Source organism: Macaca fascicularis, chromosome 3, assembly GCF_037993035.2.
Source record: "Macaca fascicularis isolate 582-1 chromosome 3, T2T-MFA8v1.1".
NCBI lineage: Eukaryota > Metazoa > Chordata > Mammalia > Primates > Cercopithecidae > Macaca > Macaca fascicularis.
The window spans coordinates 455,734-469,171 of record NC_088377.1 but is presented as its reverse complement, the minus strand read 5'-3'; the positions used below and the strand labels follow the sequence as shown (position 1 = coordinate 469,171).

Genomic DNA, 13,438 nt, shown 5'->3' with positions numbered 1-13,438 from the left:
ATGACTAAAAAAAAAAAAAAATCTGATGCTAATACCAAGTGCCATCGAGGATGAGGAATAGCTGAAAGTCGTGCATTGCTGGAGGGCTCATGCCACTGTGGAAACAGGTGAGTGCTTTCTTACAGAGTTGTATGTGCACTCACCTTATGCCCAGGAGTCCCTCTCCTGTGTATTCAACCCAGAGAAATGCAAGCTGTGTTCACACAAATACCTGTATGTGAATGATTATACTAGCTCTCTTTATAATTGCGAAAAAAAAAACTGGAAACAACCCCAGTGTCCTTCATCAGGATAATCCTTAAGGATAAACTGGTACATCCACACAGCGGAATACCACTGAGCAGTGAAGAGGAGCCAGTTATTGAAACAGGTAATTTGGAGGAACCCCAGAAACAGTACAGTGAGTGAAAGAAGCTTGCCTTGAAAGGTTATATACTGTCTGGTTCCATTTATACGATATTCTCAAAAAGACACAAGACCATGGGGATGGAGACCAGATTGGTGGCTTGAGAGGCTGGGGTGGGGGACGGCATGACCACCAGAGATAAGTGTGAAGAGTGTTTTGGGGTGGCAGAGCTGTGTGTATGCTGGCTGTGGTTGTGAGGACAAAATCCACACAAGTGCTAAAGTTCGTAGACTGTACACCAAAAAAGCTCAGTTTCACTTTATAACTGAAAAAATGAGATTAAAAAATTAGATGTATATATTTTTTGTGTGCATGTGTAGAAAAATACTTGAAGGTAAGCTGCAGAGTGATAACAGTGGTTCCTTCTGGGTACTGGGTTAATATGTGATTTTTATTTTTGTTTGAGTCTTCATAGTTTTTCTACATTTTCCATACAAAACATGTAGTACTTCTATAATAAAACCGGCTTGAGATTATTTAAGGGAAGCAAAACACTTCTGTTGTTTCTCGTCAACTACAGGATGAAGTGCAGGCTCCTGGGTGGCTTGCAAGGGCCACAGGCCTTGGCCCCACCTCACTGGTGCTCCCTCTACTCCTTTCTGTGTTAGAAGCAAGTTCTGGTTCCGACAGAAGGCCTGGCCTTTGAGGGTGCTGGGTCCCCAATTCCTCAGTCATAGATGTGATGTGCTTCCCTTGACTTGGGACCTTCTGAGGGATGCAAGGTGGACCAAAGGACCATGTGAATGGCCAGGGCATGCCTGCGTGGCTTTCGGTTTCTTAAGGAGTGATTTCAGTCTACTTAAAGGGCTGTGGAAATTTGGAGAGTACTACAGACCAAATATATTTTATTTAACAGTTGGGATCCTGCAACACTTCAGGGCTCTTTCAGAATCTGGTAGTTACGAACTCTTCAGTGACTGAGACGGGACAAGAGTGAAGATTTGTCCTTGCTTTTAGCTCCTCTCCAGTTCTTAGTTCTAATGGGAAATTATGTGACTTAAACCCAGGCTGTGAGATGCATCAGTGACCATTACATGTGGGCATAAAATAAACCCTCGAGATGTTCTCTCGCATGGTACACTGGCCTAGGCAGGAATATTCTTGAGGCTAAAACTAGAACTCTTGGACTAGTGTTATTAAAGTGGTGGTGAGAGGCCTGTGCAGCCACAGGGCCTGTGATGTGTCTCCTGTGTGTCTTTCACTCCTATGCAGTTTGAGTTCATGATCGAGTCCATCCTGTATGCCCGGGATGCCTGGCTGAAGGAGGACGGGGTCATTTGGCCCACCATGGCCGCATTGCACCTTGTGCCCTGCAGTGCTGATAAGGACTATCGTAGCAAGGTGCTCTTCTGGGACAACGCGTACGAGTTCAACCTCAGCGCTCTCAAGTAAGTGTCCACAGCTAGGACTGGCACTGTCTTGTGGGGCCTCCTGGTCCACAGTCTGCAGGTGGGCCAAGGCCCTGGGAGATCACACACTATGGTCGGATAAATGAGGGTACCTGTGCACCCAGATAGGACAATCTGTTATAGCATTGGAGTAATTAAAACAGTATGGTGCTATAACAAGAAAAGACAGATGAGCAGAGCAGGGTAGAATGCAAGGAACAAAAATTTTTTTCGTATGTGAAAAAGGTTGCATTACAATTAGGAGGGAGTGAGGGCCGAGTCAGCATATTATTCTGGAGCAATTGATTAGCTCTTGTTCTCTCACGCCATACGTGAAAACTTAATTCTGCATGGAATCAACATCAACGACAGACATCCATGGGGGCCTGTGTGCACCATCTTAGGTGGAGAAATGAGCAGCAACAATGGATGGAATGGACCCTGTGCTAGATAGAATCTGGCAGTCTATGTGGTAGAAATCAGCAAAAACGCGACTGTGAAAGCAAACAAGTAATTAGAGAAATCATGTGCTGACAGGTCTTGGAATCAATTAGAAAGAGATGACTAGCCAGATGGAATTACAGCCCAATCACGTGAACAGGCAAACTACAAAAAATAAAATTACCAATAAATTATGAAAAATTATAATGTTGTTAGTAGTTAAAATGCAAATTAAAATACATGCTGTTTTCCCTACCCGACAAGCAAAGAGTAAATTAAAATAGTAGCCTGGGCTTGCCTGGCAGTGGCAGGGAGGTGTGGCTGCCGGGGCCTTAGAGGTTGGCATCAGGCTGCCCACCCCAGTCACTGCCAGAGCCTCCCACCTGAGTGTTCCTCCGGGCACTGGAAGTCAGTGGCCATCTAGAGGAACGTGGTTGAATTGCTGTGTATCCATCTGGTGGAGCACTGCGGTCCAGCTGCTGAAAAAGAAACCATAGGTTTTTAAGGATGTGTAATGATATTTAGAAAGGGTTTAAGAGACAGTAAAGCTTGGCAGAATAAACCATGTATACAGAATGGATGTTAGTTTGCATAAATAAATTTATATAAATATGTCTGGGGGATAAAAATATCACAATGCTAAGACAAGCATATGGGGAATTTAAACTTTTCTTTGTACTTGTCCATTTTTTCCAATTTTTAAATTCGTAATTTTTTATCAGAAAAATAATCAGAAATATGTAAATATAGTGAAATCTTTCTTAAAACATTCACTTTTATTTGCTATTTCAGAAGTTACTGCTTTGCTTATTTTTTTAAAACATTTCTGTGGTAAATAATAGGTGACTTACTGACAAGCCCAGTGCAACCAGTGATGGCGGTTGGCAAACGGTGACACACAGGGGGCCATGTGGCATCTAGTGTCTGTTTCTGTGTTGAATTTGTGTAACAACAAAGGAAGTATTTCTCCTGAAACTCGGACTCACTCAGGCCACCTCAGCTCTTCTAGTTCCTTAACGTTTATTATAGAGTAACCTACAGCAGGAATACCGCTTTCATTTACTGTTAATAGAAAATCCACAAAAGATATTTTGAAATCAAATAGATTCTAAAACTAGGCAAGACACGCTGCAACTGCCCTTGTCCTCTAGGTTATGAGGGGTAAGCGTTGGTTTCCATGTGCTCAGATCCCATGAATGAGACGTCACAGGGAAGCGCCCAGTGACTCGCAGGCTCCTGAATGCCTCCAGGTCAGGCTCGGGAAGGCTCTGGATGCCTGGGTAGGGTCTGGGTCCTCTCAGAGTGGGAGGCACCCAGAGCCTCTGGAGGCCTGAGGGCTGCTCTGGGGGTCCAGGGCCCCCAGACGGTGGCTTAGCATCCTTGGTGACACAGAAGAGAAAGCACTCACCGCGGTCCCACGTGTGTGTTTTGAAGCCTGAGATGTTTGCAATGACTCTCAACAGTTGCTTTGACCTTTTCCCCTAGATCTTTAGCAATTAAGGAGTTTTTTTCAAAGCCCAAGTATAACCACATTTTGAAACCAGAAGACTGTCTCTCTGAACCGTGCACTATATTGCAGTTGGACATGAGAACCGTGCAAATTTCTGATTTAGAGGTGAGAAAAAGATGAATTGCTCCTTACATTAGATAATCAGTGACCATGAAACAGACCAGATTATCATAAACCTTCAGTGAGCGCTGGGGGTGTGAGTAACTAATTATTTTATTATACAAATAAGTGAATTTATAAAACGTTTGCTACTGATTTTTTCCAGTCTTTTTTCTTCTTTACGTTCTATTTTGATTCTTTCATATTGTACATCATTTTCTTTATAGATGTCTCTAGCGTCTTCATTTTAGATTTATGTTTAATATTCTCAGCATCTTCAAAATCAAATAAATTATATTTCGTTTCATTATGGTATTTGCATTACAGTTTTTTTTCACGTGTTTTTAGCCACCCTTCATGACAGAACTGTTAAAATTCCCTCCACGAATCCCTGTCTGTGGCCGCGCGGTGGCGCTCGTGGGTTCTGGGCGGGATCCCCGCGCCCCGCCCTGCCTGGCGCCCAGTTGGCGCCGCGTCTGGAGATGGGGTGGGCGGCGCGGGCGCAGCCGTGGTTTTTAGTTGGTTCTGCGTGGAAACGCCCAGCCTGGAGCTCTCCAACGCCTTAGGCTGAAGAGCTGAGCGCCGAAAAGATTCCGCAGGAATCTGGGGCAGAAAACTGGGCGCAAGCAGCTCAGATTGCTTGACACGTTTCTGACTGAAGCGTCTGAACTCGTGATGCGGGTTTTGGGGGTGGTTTCCCAGGGCGGGGGCTTTTCTGCGGTTCCTGACGCGTTCAGCGTCTGCGCGGGGCGCGCGGAGGGGGCCGCCCCATCCCGGCCCTGCGGTGCCACGCGGTGCCCACGCGTGCCTTGTCGTCTGCTTGACCCAGACCCTGAGGGGCGACCTGCGCTTCGACATCAGGAAGGCGGGGACCCTGCACGGCTTCACCGCCTGGTTTAGCGTCCACTTCCAGAGCCTGCAGGAGGGGCAGCCGCCGCAGGTGCTCAGCACCGGGCCCTTCCACCCGTGAGTGTGCGGGGCGGGTGCGGGGTGCGGGGTGGGGGGCGCGGAGGGCGGGGCGGGCACGGGGTGCGGGGTGGGGGGCGCGGAGGGTGGGGCGGGCGCGGGGTGCCGGGTGGGGTGCGCGGAGGGCGGGGCGGGGCGGGCGCGGGGATGGGGCGCGCAGGAGGGGGCGGGACGCGGCGTGGCGGTCGTGGCGGGTGGGCCACGTGGGGTGGGGGCGGCGCACGTGGGGGCGCAGGGTGGTGTAGACACCGCAGCCTGTGTGCCTCCTTCCGGGTCTCGCCCCCACTCTGGGCCCAGCCTGGGGCGTCCACCCCCACCCCCAGCAGCCCCAGCGGGAGGAGCTCCCTGTTTTCCCGCCCCTGAGGAGCACCCACGGCTAATTCATGGTCCGACCCAAAGCGCCTCCGCAGGACGTAGGGGTTCACCTGACGGCTTTGGAGGGTTTTGGAGGGATGGTTGTTTTTTGGGACACATTTCCCCTCCAGCATCCTGGACACGCGTGGCGGTGGAGCCGCCTTTGGGGCCCAGCAGGCCTTCCCTTTGGAACTGGGGTGGGGTTGGCTGCCCCGCTCTGGCACCTGCCCCGCCCTGGCACCTGCCCTGCTGACTCCCCAGCGTGATGGCCCCACGAGGGGACCCCGGCTCCAGGGAGGTCGCAGACGTGTGGAGTTGATGCCCTGGCCTGGCACGTGGTCCCCATCACAAGAGTCCTGTGGTAACCTCTGTAGTGCCGTCACCGAGTGGAGGTGGGCAGCTTGGAGGCTGGTTATACCCACCCCCGAGTCTGGGGGCATGGAGGGAGCAGTGACCTGGGGCACAGGCTGGGGTGAGGGGTGTGACCAGAGTCAGGGAGAAATTGGAGACCTGAGGAGCCCCCCATTTCACTGTTGGCCCCACTGTGGACAGTGGGAGTTTGAGGGGCGGCAGAGCCTGAAGAACTTAGAGAAGTTTCCAGCGCAACCCAGTGCAGAATCCTAGCGTTTTACTATTTTCCCCCAAACGTGACAGTGGTCCTCACATTGTAGCCATCACAGAAGCGACTCCTTGGACCTGATTCCATCCGTGTACACCACAGTTTAATGGCAGGAGCTAGATCACCAGCCTCTGCAGCTTAGGCGAGGGCACAGGAAGGGGGTGCCCAGCCGTCCTCCTGGCAGGCCGGAGAGTCAGACACCACACAGGACCTTTAGTGCAGCCGTGTGTCCCCTGAGCTTCCACATCCTCTGGGCCACCCAGGGTGAGCCGTCCACACCTCCAGGAATCTGAGTGGTCTCAGGAGCAGCCTTGTGTTTGGCATTGGCAGGATCTGTCTCACCAGGGTAACTTTGATCCCAGTGTATCTCATAGAGTCCCTTTAGATCACAGGGCTGGGGGTGTATCTGCCCCCTGAGTTAGCCTGAAAAGTCAAGCTTTGTGTCCCCAGGCCCTCAGGGTGGACTGCCAGCCACGTGGGTTCTGCTGAGGGTGAGAGCCAGTGGGAGCCTGAGTCAGCGCCCCGAGGGCCATGTGGAGACTGCCCTCGCCCAGCCTCCAGGTCACACACACCCCTGTCTTGCAGCATCAGTGCCCCGAGGGCCATGTGGAGACTGCCCTCGCCCAGCCTCCAGGTCACACACACCCCTGTCTTGCAGCATCACACACTGGAAGCAGACGCTGTTTATGATGGACGACCCAGTCCCTGTCCATACTGGAGACGTGGTCACGGGTTCAGTTGTGTTGCAGAGAAACCCAGTGTGGAGAAGGCACATGTCGGTGGCTCTGAGCTGGGCTGTCACTTCCAGGCAAGACCCCACATCTCAAAAAGTAAGATATGTATTTGTAAGATTCTGTCCTGTGGGTGCCGGTCCTCAGGGAGACAGGCCTGGGTGGTGGTAGTGATGGCAGATGCTGGCCCACGCTGGGGCCCACGCGTTTTGCGCATGAGTGATTTAATACACAGAAAGTGCATGCTGTTACTGGCTTCGTTTCCCATCTGACAGCACAGGAAGTGGAGGGCTCTGGCAGGGAAGTCATTTCCTCAGGTGACACAGTAAGTGAGGGAGAGCAGAGACCCACATCAGCCTGAGGCCCCTCGTGCCATGTCCAGAGGGGTCCCCAGATGGGCAGAAGCCTGAGCTGTGCCTCGGCGCTCCCTTTACACAGGCCTCTGTGGCTTCCCAGGCAGCAGTTCATCTAGGTGTGTTGTCCGTGATGTGTGTTCCGACTGGCAGCCTTTGGGTCCGTGCATGAATTCATGTGTAGCTCGCCCAGCTCACTTGGGCTTCCTGTCTCAGAGGCCGCTGAAAATGGAATGTTCTTCTTTGGACTCAGGATTAATGTGGTAAAGAAAATAAAAATAAATGGTTTTCCTTCATTTTTTATATTTGTTTTGTGCTTTGCTTTGTGATAATTTTTTGTTAAAAGTTTGTCATTTAAGAAAATTCTGCACCTGAATATTGCTCTCTTGTCCAATATCAAACCATTAGGAAATGTAGTGTGTTAATCATATGATTTATTATCTGACTGACCTGTTGTCATTTATCTTTTTCAGGTTGGAGAAAAAGTGTTCCCAATCTGGAGATGACAGTTGAGGCTTTATTTGGAAAGCCGTGTGCGTATCCTGAGGGGTGACGAACACAAGCAACCCAAGATACGCCCGGCTGCTGCACACTCCTTCGAAGTCGGTGAACGTTCGTGCCACACTGACCCCTCCCCAGCCTGGCAGGTGACGTCAGGGCCCTTCACAGACAAACACGCTTGGGCTCGGCAGGAGCTGCCGTGGCCACCCCCGCTGCCCAGTGTCTGCCCTCTAGAAGTAGGCTGTGTTTCTAGGTGTTCACCCGTGGTGTCCACAGTGCTGACCCGTGGCTAGGTCAGAGCTCCATGTTCCTAAGCTAGGTGTAGGTCCACACTCCTAGAACGCCCGCATATCAGCCTGTGTACCCTGTGACAGTGACTGTTCCCGCCTCCTGTGTTAGTGGTGCCCTTCCTGCCATCGCTCATCCACTCGTGTGGGATGTAGGATTGCACAGGGCTGTGCCAGTGCTGTGTAGGGAACACCGCCCTGGCTCAGCGCGGGAGCTGAGGTGGCGATGCACGCGATGGGACTTTGCATGGGATAGTTTTGTAGACGTCTTCCAAATAAATTATGTGTTGGCGCATTGCACATGCTCAATAAATATTTTTAAATGAGTGAATGTCATTGTGTATCCTGTTTTACGCATATGTGTTATTTTTTGTAATTACAGGATCATACTATATGCATTGCTTTGTAACTTTTTCTCAGTATTGTGAAAAAACTTCCATATCAGTAGATACATTTTTTTGTGTGTTTTGATTTTTATTAAATTTTATTGAAATATAGGCTGAGTGCAGTGGCTCACCTCTGTAATCCCAACATTTTGAGAGGTTAAGGTGGGATGATTCCTTGAGCTCAGGAGTTCAAGACCACCCTGGGCAACATAGTGAGATCCTATCTCTACAAAATACAAAAATTAGCTGGGCATGGTGGCATGTGCTTGTAGTCCCAGCTACTCGGGAGGCTGAGGTGGGAGGATCACTTGAGCCTAGGCGGTTGAGGCTGCAGTGATCTAGGATTGCACTGCCGTACTCCAGCCTGGGTGACAGAGCAAGACCCTGTCTCAAAACCCAAAAAACAAAACTGAAATATCAAATATATATTGAAAACAGCACTGGTCGTGGGTACCTAGATGATGGTATTTTATAAAGTGGATGCACATGTAACCAGCATCCAGTCCAGGACACGCTACTGACTCCCTGATTCCCCTTCCGCTCAGTGCCCACCCTCTCGAGGGTGGCGTCCTGACTTGTAACTGTCGATTACTCTTGCCTGAATGGAATTGTACACATGTTCTTTTGTGTCTGCCTTCTTTAATTAAACATTGTGAGACTCATCTATGAGTTTCAGACAGTGTGGTTGTGGCTTACTTTTTCACTGTGGCATAAGTATTCAACTGCATGAATAGACCACAGTTTATGAATCTTATTTCACATGGTGTCCTTTTGGGTTGTTGCCAGGGTTTAGCTATTATGATTACTGAGACTGTGGACATTTCTGTGTGTGTGTTTTGGTGCGTGTATGTACACATTTCTGTTGGATGTACACTGTAAACCAGCTTTTCAAGTCAAGGAATCTAACATCGCTGCCAGCTGTGCATGAGAGCTGGCATCCTCATCAACACCCAGTGTTGTGTTTTGCATTTTACCTGCTCTGGTGGGCGTGTGGATTTGGTATATATTTCACTGATGACTAATCCAGTTTTGTAGATTTGCTGCTCATTTGGATATCCTGTTTTTGAGGTGCTTGTTTAAGTCTTTGGCCCATTTTACTATTAGGGTTTTTTTTTTTTTTCCTAGTTCTAATTGAGATTCCAGGTATTCCTGATGTAGTCTGGCTGAGTCCTGTAACACATATTTTTGTGAATATCTTTTTCCTTTCAGTGGCTTTTTTTTTTTTGAGACAGAGGCTCGCTCCATCGCCAGGCTGGAGTGTAATGGCACAATCTCAGCTCACTGCAACCTCCACCTCCAGGGTTCAAGCAATTCTCCTGCCTCAACCTCCCGAGTAGCTGGGATTACAGGCGCCTACCACCATGCCCAGCTGATTTTTGTATTTTTAGTAGAGATGGGGTTTTACCATGTTGGTCAGGCTGGTCTCGAACTCTTGACCTCAGGTGATCCACCTGTCTCGGCCTCCCAAAGTGCTGGGATTACAGGTGTGAGCCATCATGCCCAGCCTCTGTGGCTTTTTGTGCTCTTAATAGGAGTATTTTGATAAGTAGAAGTTCTTAAATGTTATATTGTCCAATTTGAAATTATATTTTCTTTTATAGCTTGTATTGTTTTCTCTTGCACTTAGATCATATACTCCACCTGGAATTGATTTTTGTTGTTCATGTGAGGAGAGGGGTTAAACTTTATTTTTTTCCCCCAGAGATAGAAGCTTAAATCGTTGATTTCAACCTTTCTTCTTTCTAATACATAGATCAGGACTCTTAATTTTCTTTAAAATTGCTTTAGATGCAACAATGAATTTTGATATATTTTCAGTATCACTCAGTTTCAAACGTGTTCTGATTTCTGTGACAATTTCTTCTGGTGTACCATGGGCTTTTTAGAAGTAAGCATGCGGCTTAATTTTGAAAGGTGGGATTTTTTAGTTACTTTTTCTTATTGATCTCTGGCTTAATTCCACTGTGGCCAGAAAACAAATTGAGGAATGCTAATCCCTTGAAATTTGTTGAAACTTGTTTTATGAGTCGGTACACGTCCGCTATTCGTATGCACTTGAGAAGAAAGTGTATTCTGTTGTTGAGTGCAGGGCTCCAAATACGTAATTTAGATCCAGCTTACTACTTGTGTTGTTCACCTAGTTGGATATTTACTGATGTTCTTGTCTGCTTGTAGAGTCTCTGTCTTGGTTCAGGCTGCCATAACAATACCACAGACTGGGCAGCTTAAACAGCAGGAATTTATTTCTCACAACTCTGGAGGCTGGGATGACCAAGACCAAGGTGCTGGCCTCAGTTCCTGCTGAGGCTGCTCTTCCTGGCTGGCAGACAGGCACCTTCTCCCTGTGCCCTTACTTGGCAGGAGAGAGAAAGGGAGTGCTCTTGCGTTTCCTCTTGTAAGGGCACTAATCCTGCTGGATCAGGGCTTCATCCTATGGCCTCATTTGACCTGAATGGCTTCTGTAAAGGCCACATGTCCCACAACAGTCACACTGGGGATTAGAGCTTCAACACAGGAATTTGGGGAGACACAATTCATTCCATAGCATTCTGCTTCTGGCCCCTCAAAATACACATAGAAAATACATTCCACCCCAGCAGCCCCCAAAGTCTTAACTCATCTTTAGATGCTCTATAGTCTAGAATCTTATTTAAATATCACCTAAATCAGCCGTGGGTGAGACTCGAGCTATGATTCACCCTGAGGCAAAATTCCCTCTCTGGCTGTGAGCCTGTGAAACCGAACGTGCGATGTGCATCCAGAGTAAAAAGATGGGTCAGGCCGGGGGTAGACACCCCCGTTTCAAAAGGGAGACGTAGAATGTGTGATGTGCATCCAGAGTAAAAGATGGGCCAGGCCTGGGGTAGACACCCCCATTTCAAAAGGGAGAAGTAGCACGTGTGATGTGCATCCAGAGTAAAAAGATGGGTCAGGCCTAGGGTAGACACCCCCATTTCAAAAGGGAGAAGTAGAAGGAAGGGATCACAGGTCTCAAGCAAGCCCAAAACCTAGCAAGACAATTTCCATCAGATCCTAGGGCTCGAGAATGATCCTCTTTGGTTGGTGCTGTGGCCCCGGGCCCCTGGGGTGGCAGTGTCACAGCCATGACTTGGCGAGGCCACCCTCACCTGGTTTCTCTCTGCAAGGGCAGCCCACTTTACAGGCCTGCAAGACCAGGGAGGCCATCTTTGAAACAGGAAGAAGTGGTCTCGTCCCTTGGGTCTGGGGTGGAAGTGGTGGCTCTGATGCTCTCTGTAGCACCTTACGGGTCATTCCTTCCCTTCTTTGGAGAGTGGTGCATGTTTGCAGCCCAGCAGCTCTGTGGGTTGGTCCTGTGGAATCCAGAAGTCTGACAACCCAACACTGTTCCACCCCCTTCCTCTGAGATGGCTGATTAATGAGCTGTACCATGATTTCTTTATCAAACAATTGTTCAGTCACAACCTTAGTGTTGTCTTCAGAACATGCTTTTTCATATTTTTGCGGTATGGATAGACTGAGAATTTTCCAAATCTTCAAGTTCTGATTCTGTTTTGCTTAATAATTCCTTCATCAATTCATCTCTCTCACGTTTTATGACAAGCAACCAGGAGGAACCAAGGTGTCCCTTCAACACTTTGCTTAGAAATCTCTTCAGCTAGGCTGGGTGCCGTGGCTCATTCCTGTAATCCCAGCACTTTAGGAGGCTGAGGCAGGCAGATCACCTGAGGTCAGGAGTTTGAGACTAGCCTGGCCAACATGGAGAAACCTCATCTCTACTAAAAGTACAAAATTAGCCAGGTGTGGTGGTGTATACCTGTAATCCCAGCTACTCGGGAGGCTGAGGCAGGAGAATTGCTTGAACCCGGGAGGTGGAGGGTGCAGTGAGCCAAGATTGTGCCACTGTGCTCCAGCCTGGGCAACAAAGTGAGACTTTGTCTGAAAAAAAAAAAAAAAAAGGAAAAGAAAAAAAAAAAAAAAGGAAAGGAAAAGTAAAGAAAGAAAACAAAAGAAAAGAAATCTCTCCTCAGCTAAATATTCAGTTTCGTCACCTTTGTCTGGCCTTCTGTAAAACACTGGAACACAGTCCAGCCAAGTTCTTTAAAGTTCTTTGCCACTTTCTAACAAGGATGGCCTTTCCCCCAGTTTCCAATAACATGCTCCTCAGTTCCACCTGAGACTCATCAGAATCACCCTGATGTCCATATTTCTAGCAAGCTCCTTAAAATGATTCCAGCCTCTGCATATGACTCGATTCTGAAGCTGCTCGCATGTATTTAGGTGTTTGTTTCAGTAGCACCCCACTTCTTGCTAACAAAATCTGTATTGGGGTTTTCTAGAGAAACAAAACCAACAAGGTGTTCGTGTGTGTGTGTGTGTGTGTTTGAGAAATGGGGGTGGGAAGAAGAAAACGTGATCTTGGTAGGTGCAACCAGTCATCTTGGTAGAGCGTGTTTGTAGAATTTGGAGATCTACCAGAGGGAGAGGTTGCTGCTTCCTGAGGGAGATTGGAACTGAAGCTCCAGAGTGAGAGGTCCCAAGTCCTGGAAGGGCTGAGGAGTGCCTTGTCCCCGGTGATGACGAGAGTGTTGTGGAAGTGTGGGGCAGGGTTAGGTACTGAAGGCCTCATTGGAGGTTCCTGTCCCTCTGCAGTGAGAGTTATCTGCAGGCAGCGAGGAGGGTGAAGCTTGGGGAGGAAGTTTGAGGAGAGTGTGAAAGGCATAAGTAACAGCCAAGGAGCATGACGAGGATGTGGCGTCTCCAGCCAGCTCGGCCTGGGAGTGGGAGCCTTCAAGCTGTTGCAGGGCCCGGCGGTGGAGGGCCATGGTGGAATGGACAGTGAGCCCAGGATGGAGGATCCCTTCCTCACCACCCACCTCTCACCGCCCAGTGGAGGGGGGTAATGGTGCGTGAGGGTGTGGGTTTCGTTTCTGACACTTTGCTTGTGAAGAGAAAGCCTCGGCTGGCTGGCCTTGTGACGTAAGCTCCTGTCGGCAGCTGAATACTTGCACTGAGGGTGGTGCTTCCTGGGACCCCACATCCAGCCAGGGCTACCCAGACACAAGTCACACCCCTTCCCTCGGGCAGTGGCCAGGCCCAGCATACAGCGGCCCCTTGGCCCACTCAGCCCTTGCTTCTCGTCCAGTCAGGACCTGCAGCAGCGTCCCGAGGGACCAGGGAGGTGTGGAGGGGAATTCCCAGGCCCCCGACCACAGACAGTCCTTGGAAAAGCAACTGAGTGAAACCCTCCCTCTCCCCTTGGTTAAAGATCTCACCACCTGTCTAGATGTAAAATGCCCCTTTTATCCATAGTGAGAGGATGTGCAAATATTTACAAGTCTAAAAAGTGATGGAACAAATTATTACATTTTAGTAAGTTTTAATTAGGTAAGAATAGATGCAACCTAAACATTCTCC

At 48.9% G+C, this 13,438-nt stretch overlaps 1 protein-coding gene across 6 annotated transcripts in view; it reads left to right on the top strand.

Annotated features, from left to right (window-relative positions):
- PRMT2 (protein arginine methyltransferase 2) overlaps positions 1-8,720 on the top strand; it is a 31,901-nt gene extending 23,181 nt beyond the window's left edge. For 2 of the 6 annotated variants that reach the window (XR_012431843.1, XR_012431844.1), the window contains exons 7-12: positions 1,619-1,794; positions 3,721-3,850; positions 4,674-4,810; positions 5,296-5,556; positions 6,442-7,130; positions 7,341-7,981. Coding sequence is in view for 3 of the 6 variants with exons in the window: in XM_065541232.2 (XP_065397304.1) it covers positions 1,619-1,794; positions 3,721-3,850; positions 4,674-4,810; positions 5,296-5,556; positions 6,442-6,613; positions 7,341-7,373 (909 nt within the window). In the remaining 3 variants the exon portion in view is untranslated. Of the gene's footprint in view, positions 1-926; positions 3,022-3,720; positions 3,851-4,673; positions 4,811-5,295; positions 5,557-6,441; positions 7,131-7,340 lie in introns of those variants that run through there. The other 4 variants (XM_065541232.2, XR_012431845.1, XM_065541234.2 and 1 more) reach the window with 4 other exon arrangements.
- Positions 8,721-13,438: the final 4,718 nt, after the last annotated feature.